At 43.2% G+C, this 10035-nt stretch overlaps 1 protein-coding gene across 1 annotated transcript; it reads right to left on the reverse strand.

Annotated features, from left to right (window-relative positions):
• Positions 1 to 1439: 1439 nt before the first annotated feature.
• Positions 1440 to 7602, reverse strand: LOC130208383 (polypeptide N-acetylgalactosaminyltransferase 5). Its single transcript, XM_056437469.1, has 10 exons — positions 6105 to 7602; positions 5858 to 6024; positions 4691 to 4810; positions 3977 to 4112; positions 3756 to 3875; positions 3562 to 3679; positions 3125 to 3454; positions 2837 to 2917; positions 2434 to 2586; positions 1440 to 2246 (listed from the first exon to the last, which is right to left on the reverse strand). Exons 1-10 carry the CDS (start codon positions 7010 to 7012, stop codon positions 2106 to 2108), a joined length of 2274 nt encoding a protein of 757 aa, XP_056293444.1. The 5' UTR covers positions 7013 to 7602; the 3' UTR covers positions 1440 to 2105.
• Between the last annotated feature and the right edge of the window lie 2433 nt (positions 7603 to 10035).

Genomic DNA, 10035 nt, shown 5'->3' on the forward strand with positions numbered 1-10035 from the left:
GAAGATGCACTCCCATCCCAGGTACTGGAGATCATTGGAGGGATCACTCTTGAGGCCCTCCAGAGCCTGGAGGATCCTGAAGAAAGAGACGTGTGGTCCATGGAGGAGGGAGATGACTCGGTGTTCTACAGTGACGAGGACCGAGCTCATCAGGAAATAAAAGCGAACACATCTTGTGGGTTTGGTGCTAACAACAGGAAGCTTCTTGTCAACAGTGTGGCAGCTGATGAGGATGATACGGGGGATGAATGCACCATGGACAACGAAATCGCAGAGTTGGAGACGGAAGTGACTCAGGTCATTCTGAGTGAGCAAGAAGAGAATCGACAAGTGCTCCAGAAAGCAAAAGCTGTACCCATGGACCAGTCAGATGCTTCAGAACCAGGAGCACAGTCTAGTCTAACTGCAGAGATGTCAGCGAGCGCCTGTGGAGAATCTCTAACCTGCACCATCACAAACATGCAAATGCAGCACAACATACCAGCAGAAAAAGGTGAGAGGAATTTAGCTTTAATGTGTGGTAAAACATTATTTGAAAGGAAGGTTTTTGTTGACAAGACAGATTCTCCTTTCCTCTTCTTTTTTTCAGTGAATCTCCCAGTTGAAAAAATAGAAGTGACCCAGAGCATTGAACCCCTTTACCAAGCCAACGAGGAGCATTGTGCAAGGCCGAGCAGGAAGGCAGACGTCCCAGAGCAGAGTTATAGTGCTGAACTCCAGATGTCTGGTGGCAGGCTGCTTCAGCTGGAGCTGGAGGAGGACCAGAGCTCTCATGTCCCTGTGGGCTTTCATCACAACTCCAGTTCAGGCTACTCCACTCTGCCTCAGCCAAAGACATCCTACAACCACCTCTCTTCCTCGAAATACGACACCATGTCGTACCGCAAGATCCGCAGAGGCAACACCCGCCAGAAGATAGAGGACTTTGAGTACATGATCATGCATTTATAAGATTATGGTTTTATGCTCTTTTAAGAAAAATGTAACATAACAAAACTGACTGCATATCTAAAACGTGTGGTACACAATGTACATATTTATTTGTTCTAAAATGTGTGCGTATTGGAAATCGATGAAACTCTCCAGGTTACACAAGATTGCCCCAAAAGAAGTGCTACGCCAAACACTTAATGTTTTCATTTGATAGTTTTAGGATGAAAACATTTTATGTCAGGCAGGTATTTGAGCAGCAGATTACATAAATAAGACACGTAGGCCTTTATAATTCTACTAATAACTATGATCTGTTTGGTATTAACCTCTAGCATTAAGGTACGCATTTAAGTGATTACCTCAACCTACATACTTACTTGTCCTAAAGACTGGTGATAACAATAAAGTAATACATGCTATTAAACCCTTATCGCCATCATTTTATTTCTTAATCAAATCCATTTCTACCAGTATGTGGTAAAGGGGTTAGACGGGTCACACAATCATGAAGTCACAGCATAGATTTATTGCATGTTCTGAACAACACTTCCCTCTAGTGTCAAGAAGAAATTCATACAAAAGGGACAGTAAAAAAATACAAATAAAAGAAACACCTAAATAATGCTTAAAAACATAGAAGCAGCCGTTTCAACCATGTGCCTCACCAAACATCAAAGTAAGTGACATCTACTAAGCAAGATGTCTCACAGGAAATAAGAGAAATGTTTACTAACTAATACATTTTTACAAGAGAACTCATTCAATCCCAGCAGAGCAAACACAAAAAGAAAATCACTTTATTCATCTCAGAAATAAGAGTCACTGTTTCATCTTTGGCAGTGAGATGATATTTTGCACTCAAAATGGAGTATTCTTCTCCTGACAGTCACCCGAATCCTTTGAGCAAACTCTGGTCCACATCGGAGAGAAGATGCTCTTTGTCCTCTGGTACAAGTGTTCAAAACTCAAGGTCAGTCCATGGCGATATAATCAAAAGGAAATTAGAAACATTGCACACCCCCACACCCTTTGCTTTACTCCACACATGTGACTGCCACGAAAGCGCTTCCCGCCTCCTCTCGACAGCCGTGTGTTGGGTCTGGACCACAGACGGGCCCGTCACGTGACGCCACTCTCTCGGTCTCCGTCGTGCTCGGCACATGTCCGTCTCATCACTGAGTGTGGTATTTTGTGAACTCCCACTTTTGGAAGGCGTTTCTGCTTTCACACGAATTCAGGTGAAGAGTGTCCCCTTTAGGCCCCGCCTCCAGGCACATGCGCTTGGACGCATACTCTGCTATGAGGTGGTCCGCCTTCACAAAGACAAAACAGGAGACATGATTAACGGGCAACGCTTCAGCCTCTAAGCACTCTTTGTTTCTACGACACTAATGTCCGACTGACGGCAACATTTTGAAGCAAGGCCAGCCCGTCTTAAATACAGAGACTCAGAAACACAGACAGCAGACAAAACAAACGGCACACCCGAAGCCAGCCTACCAGAGCGGAGTTGGATGATTTGTGCAACCAGCGATGTTCAGGCACGGCGTTGTCACATAATTGTAAAGCAAAGCCGCTGCCGTTGCCGTGGGGAGCGATGCATAGATCTTGCTGGCGAACGTGTCTCATCCAGGTGTAATTAAAGTGCTGACTCTGAATACCGGAGAAAGAGAGAGAAAGAGAGGAGAGTGACATGATGTAATTATGCTCCATGAAGACTGACAGATTTTGAAGGATGGCTCAGTGGCTGCTCTGAATCCAAAAGGTCCACATTAGGAAAGGCTTTGTCTCGTCCCAGACTCCACCCGTGTTGGTCTTGGATCCCACTGTGATTGCATTTGACTGGATTTAGATTATTTGTTTTACAGTAAAATCATGAGTGAGATAAAATAAAGACACCTACCTGGCTGCTGAGGTCACACGTGTCAAACGACAGAGAGCCTTTCTGCAGAGTCAGGCATTTTCTTAAGCCGCGATTAAAGACCTACAGGGACAAATTAGACGAGAAAGACTGTAACAACGTTAAACAACAGCACGGTAAACATGCGTTGACGTTTTTAGAGTTAAGCATGACAACGGGTCTCGGTTTGGGTTGTCAGCAGTCATGACAGTAGCTTAAAAGGAGGGAGGCCTTTTTTTTTATAAACAGATGTTTGAGGAAAATGTAAACAACATTTATTTAACAACATACCAGGCCCTCAGCTTGGACTAAGGGAGGCTTCATATCTGGATACACGTTGTCCAGGTACCACTGGAAGCTCTTGCATTTGAGCTTCTTCCTCAGCTCAATCTGATCGGTGAGGTTGCCGATGTTAATGGCCTTTCTATCTCGCAGGTGGTGGTAGCCATGGCCGTAGAAAAGGTCCTTGTACTCATCCAGCCAGACCTCTGCCACCCTCGCCAGGTTACGCTCCACTGTTTTCTGCCTGTCTTTGGGGAACTTGTAAGGATTCTGTCCTCGAAAGATGTGTCCCACTCGAGAGCAGGGGATAATCTCGATTTCCCCGCCACACATCCAGATCTGCACAAATGGCAACACGTAGGATAAGGAGTCATGTGGGAGAACTTCGGAGGCATTCACAAACACCCGTGGCCAATGCTCATGTATGAATTCCACGAGTGATATACCTTAAATGAAATCTCCATGTTCTCCCCACCCCACACATCCAGGCCCGGATCATAAGTGCCAAGCTCAAAGAAGTATTTCTTGTCGATGGAGAAAAGGCCTCCAGCCATAACTGGACATCTGTAAGATATGAATAAATACAAGATGCAGTAGAAATAATAATACAATATGAATATAATAATTGATGTTTAGGTACCTGATGGGATCGGAGACGGTCATGTTATTCTTCCTAATGTACTCCTCTGGTAGTGCACTCCAGCCGAAAACCAAAGGCCATTTGAAAACACCTCTTTGGAAGTTGTCAACCAGCAAATAACTATAAAGAGGAAAGAACCAGGGCAAAAAAATATAACGTCAAAAATGACAGTTGATGATGACACGTATATGGCTTGTCAAATCGAGACTGTGTTGAGTCACCTCATGTCCTTATCACTGATGACTTCAATAACCGGACAGGGCACCTTCTTGCGGTCCAGATAGACTCTCTCCAGCAGCGGCTCCAGCCAGCCCACGTTACATTCAATGTGGGAGTCGAGGAAGGTAAGAACCTCGCCTACAGAGCGTTGAAAGGAAACAAGCATCCTGCTGCAGTTAAACAAATAACCAAGTTCCAGGTAGGTGTAAACCTACTTGGCAATAAATACAATTCTGATTCTGAAGTGTGCATTCTAATGCTGAAAAACTTGAGAGGGAGTTGTTTATTTAAGTAAGTAAATAATATGCATGCAACTCAGTTTGCCTTTCAACTGGCATTGCTCTCATGTTTCGGTCGTGTATTTGTTACAAGACTGCCACATGAACGTTTACACTTGTGTTATTCCATGCAAACAGACTAAAATGCGTCCCGTGCTGCAGATGTGGTCGCACCAAACTAGCAGGCAGCTTGGATTTGCAACAGTGTTAAAAGTACATTTGTAATTTGAAACTTTGCCTGCATGCTTTTTATCAGACACACATGGTAAATACAAGGTCAGCCTTGTGTTTTCAGTGGGCCAATTACAAAGTCTGACCACATGATTTGACACATGCATGTGACACCTGCCTTCCTCTTTCTTTTTCGAGGGACATAATCCCTCAACGATGCAAACCATACATTGATGATATTTATGACAAAAGCACAACAGTGGTTACCTTTGGCTACCGCCGCTCCAGTCAGCCTGGCCCTGATGAGGCCTTGCCGCTCCTTCAGGCGAATGATTCGCACTTTGGGGAACTGGGACATGTATGTGTCTAGCTGCTCTTTCAGATAGTCTGCCATGAGAAAAATATTACATATGATTTAACGACACTTGCAGCAGAGAAAAGTGCTTAAAGCTTGAACAGATGACATACAGCATGTAAGAATCGAATTAGATCCACTTAGTTTAAACTTGCACAAACTACCGGGAACCATATGGGCAAGTCTTTAATAACAGTTGGGGACTATTTTCGACTCCAATATACTTTAACAGACATATTTCATATTGGAATGTTCATTAAAATGTGTTTGCAAAAAGCTCCAACTATAATGTATGTTACATAGCGCTTGATTCATAAAGTGATAGAAACATCATTAGTTTGTCCTCCGGAGAGCACTGGCAGGTTTATGATCAATATAAAAATGTTTCCCCACGTACATATCTTGTATCTTTAATAACCACACATCTGGGAGTACTTAAAGAAATGTGTTTATATTATTATTTATTTATAATTACTATTACCTAACTCTCCCCAAATTCTCCAAGACGACAGAGTTGTGTGATTTGTTTTCACTTTGGTGGACTTACATTGAAGCTCACACAGGTCTGCATTCTCATGTAATAATGTGGACAACGATTACCTTTGATTTACCTTTTGATTGCATTTTTTACTTTCAAATATTGGTTTTGACTGGATAGAAGTAGGCTAGGTTCTCGGGACTAGGCTCTAGGGTTAAAAAAGACTTGACCAAAGATAAATACATGTACAAAATACAAAGAGAGCAATCAAGACTTACAGTCACAGAGGCAGCTGCAAGAAAGTTGATAGTCAGAAGACTGAAGTCTAACTATTAGACAACTTATTAATTATTACTATATTTTAGTTACTCAAAAAAAACCATCAGGCTATAAACAAGCAAGTGTATCTAGTCTAGCACAACACTCTACATAAGGCCGGTAAATATCATACTTATTGGACATAATGTGGACTCTAATAATAACAGCTTAGTGTTGTCATTAGCAGTTTTCCGGTGCTTTAGCTGCTGCAGTTGTCAAATCTTGTGGACCCGTGAAGACCCATTGGAAGTAGGATGCTCTATTCGTAAAGCATCCCCATTACCTTTGGTGCTGAAATCATCCACCAGAATGATCTCTGTGAGGAGGTGTGGAGGAGATCTGTTGAGCACACTGTGCACAGAGCGGAGGAGCGTGGACCAAACTTCATCCACGAAACAGAAGATCACACTGGTGGACGGCAAGTTATCGTGGACCAGATGCTGTGCACACCTACAAATAAAAATCAACAAAAACAATTCAGCTTGGCAGTCAAAGCACTGCGAGAGGTCAAATGTGCAATGAGGACTCACATCTCAGGCCTGGTGTCTGGCACGGCACGGTCCACTGGAATCTTGTCGCTCAGGAAGACATTGAAGTGCCCTTCGTTCCATCTCTTCTTCACCTCTGCGTCTTCGTTACTGGCGACAAGGGCCGCCTGACCGAACTGGCCCATTGCGTTGGCGTCTCTGGGAACGTTAGTCAAATCCAAGGAAATCACTTTGTGGACACTTGCAGTGTCATCTACTACCTTTCCTTTTCCATCCTTCTGTATTAATTTAGTTGTTGTCTTAACAGGGTGTGCCTCCACGGGCTTAAGCACACTCACTTCCGTCACAGTCTCGACCTTAGGTTCAGAATGAATGGGTCCCTTCTTTCCATGTTTGTTTTTGTGCACAACAGGCGGCACTTGAGTTGTATTAGACACCACCACAGGTAACGTCCTTTTAATAATGACATCCATTCCTCGACTTGTCTCCGATTTCATCCCATTCAGATCCAAGTCGACTGCTTTCTTCTTGGCAGGACCATCCTGCTTCAGTGCGACATTGTAGTGTCCTTCTTTATGTTCAGAAGCAACATGTTTGGGTTCGTCAGCCTTGGGGAGATGACCTCCTTGGTGACCAGCTTTCTGGCCTCCATGTCTGTACACATGAGCCAGTTTGATGCTTGAACTGAGTGGTCCTTTCCCAGCACGTGTAACAGCGAAGTCCACCCTCTGAACCGGGTTTTTAAAGCCCTGTTTCACCAACTGTGTCCCCCGCTGCTGTTTGGAGATCTCCCGGTCTCTGATGACTCGCTCCTTCAGCAGCTGACTGTTCACATCGTCCATCGACATGCGAAGTGCTGCCATGTCCAGCAGCAGCCAAATGACAGAGGCGATAAACACGAAGGCGAGAACCCTCCCGCTCCCCCGTAAGTATCTCCTAATCCTCATCATTTTGGGTAAAAAAACTATAATAATTAAAAAAAATGGACTTCCACGTGAAAATTCAGAAGTAAAATGTCAAAGAATCATACTGTGTGGTTCACTTCTAAGTTCCCTTTTCTTTGGAGATGTTATCTGCCTGCGTGGCATACTAGGAATACCACACGCAGCAGCAGTAGCAGCTGTAGTCGGGGTTGTCAGTCGGGAACAGCGCAGCGCCAGACGCGCAGAACCGAGCCCGACACAAAGCTACAGCGGTACGCGTTTGACCCACACCGTCTCTCCGGTCACCTCCAACCGCAGCGGAACCGTGAGCGGGTACGTTTCTTTGTATTCCAGGAAGAAGAAAAAAAGAAGAAAAAAGTCTTCGTCACTCACAGAAACTTTGCTAAAGTTGTTGGCTTCGTCGTTGAACCTCCACGACACAACTTTGACTGACACCGGTTGTTCTTTTGTTTGTATGAGTACGTAGCGACCAACTTCCACTGTGTCAGTAAACTGTGATTGGACACATTGGCAGGAAAGAGTCGGCCTACTGCACGCAGCGAACAGCAAGCGAGCCAGAGACCGCGAGAGCGGCGCCGGAAGTGTTTATATCCTTCAAAATAAAGCGTTCAACGTGCAGACGGAAACAGTTTGCTGGGGGACACTAAAAAGCACAAAGAAGTGAGAAATATGACTGGAACATGTTTTCTTACCCACCTAAAAAATGAGTAGATCATTCATTTTACCAATACTACTTTGGGGTAAGATAGCGGACTTCAATAATGAGTCTAAAACATGCCAATACAAGTGTCGGCCATGCTTTATATTGCAGTCAATTCAAGTTTAATTTTCTCATTTTTCTGGCCACAGTGTTGTCTTGTCTTGCTACTATACATTTTTGTTGTATTTTACATAATCCTCTCGGACTTCACATGTACATATTCCTTATATCAGTACAGAATTGTCAAGTCAACTCAATGGAGTCGGAGGGTTCTGGACCAAGGCATCATCCATGTTGTTGTTTTTAATCAGAAATCATTTGGCTGATGACATGGTTGAAAAGTTAGCGAACAATTTGACCTTGAGATCAAAATTCTGTTTCTAAGGCCTGAAAGGTCAATGTGTAGGATATATGTGCACACATTACAGTGTTGATATTAAATGTTCCAGGGACAGCCGGTCCTGTTTTGTACTTTGAGAGGCACCATAGTCACTGTAGGGGACACATAATTAGAAATGCTCCGGGATCGTCAATTAAGTTGCAAGTTGCAGGTACGTTGGGTTTGTGCGTTTTGATGTTTTTCTCATTGGAAAAATTCAATCCAATTTTTAAAGTGGCAGAAAAGAGAAAATGACCCAGCTGCTGGGAGAAGAGCAGGCGCAACTCTGGAAGCAGTGAACGCCCCCACATCTGGATCTGATCCTAGTGTCAGCTGACTGGGCGTCCATCTCACGGAGCACATCTGGCTACTGAGCTGGCCTTCTGGTTACAGGGACAACGAGACGAAGTTGCGGGTCATTTCTCGTTTATGATACTCTGAATTTAATCCAATAAACATACCCGGTTAGTGGCACCAACACACAGTTGGCTAAAGTAAACTACAGTGCCGGCATATACAATATTACAATATGTTATTTTGACTGGCTTATGCAGTTTCGTGGTATATTTGTCTTGCCCTGCTGTTAGTTAGTAGCTGGCTTAAAAAAAAAAAAAGTATAACTGATGACCGTAAATATATTGTATGGACATAGCAGTGGAGTGCTGTCTCCTATTTGGAGCATCTGGCTATACTTTACATGTTGCTCCTTTAAATCAACATGCATGACAAGTCCCAGCTGGTGTTCCGAGTCATGGGAGGTAGAACGACCCCTATTTGCACGGTAACTGAACTAATCTGCTGATGAGGCCCATGTGATGTGGTGGAAAGCTCTCGAAAAAGCAACCGAGAACAGAACTTTTATTCTGTGGATTTTAACCGGAAGTGATTTCTTAAAGTTGTCCAGCTTGACGTTTACGTTGTCAAAATGTATACAGACGAGCCAATTGTGTCGGCGTCAACCTGCGAGTTTACGTCAAGCTGAAGCCCAGCCATGGTGACGTCATCGTGTGTCGCGTATCACGATTTCAAACAAGTTGGACCTGCAGTGCACGCCCAACAAGGAAGGCGCCGCACCCTAAATGTTGTGTAACTTGATGAACCGCGGTGCTAACAAGCAGGCGTTGTGTGCTGCCAGACATTAGGTCAGAGCTAACATCACTCAGTGCAGGTGAGCTTTGTGATCCACATGCAAACACTGTAAGCTAACAGGAACAGAGTTGCCACCATTATTATAATATTGGCTTTATTTTAAATGCAGCTGCTATTTTCATCCTGTAATCGATGCTAAACTTCAGGCTGAAGTTATTGATCAATTTAATCCAGGGAATGTCAATAAAGATATTTGACACCACGATTTGTCAGCTCATTGTGATGTATTTCTTTTTTATTTTATATGACTCAATGTTTGAGCAACAACTTGATACATGTAATGCGAAGATCTGATGAAAAATATGAAATTTAGTTTTTTCTCAATTGATCATGATGAGAATTAGACCGGCTTTATTGTTAAATATTAGTCATATACTGTTAACAAAGGGGAAGATATTTATTTAGGACTGTAACTAAGTATTATTTTTATTATTGTTTTATCTGCTGTTCATTGTCTTGGTTAATTAATTAGCCCATTTAGTCCATAAAATGTAAAGAATGTCAAAATGTCCATCACAGTTTAAAACTAGAATGGGCACTCAGTAGAGCGCATACCTTCGCATATCACAAGATTGGGCATTGAATTATGAACATTTTGGCATTAGTTGCATGCCAATTGGACAAAAATGTATCGTGCTATGGTAAAAAAAGAGTTTGACCTTTCCATGACCTTGACCTTGACCTTTGACCCGATTGATCCCAAAATCTAATCAAATGGTCCCCGGTTAATAAACAATCATCCCACCAAATTTCATGTGATTCAAGAACATTTTGACCTGTTCATGACCTTTGACTTTGACC

Source organism: Pseudoliparis swirei, chromosome 2 (genome assembly GCF_029220125.1).
Source record: "Pseudoliparis swirei isolate HS2019 ecotype Mariana Trench chromosome 2, NWPU_hadal_v1, whole genome shotgun sequence".
Lineage (NCBI taxonomy): Eukaryota > Metazoa > Chordata > Actinopteri > Perciformes > Liparidae > Pseudoliparis > Pseudoliparis swirei.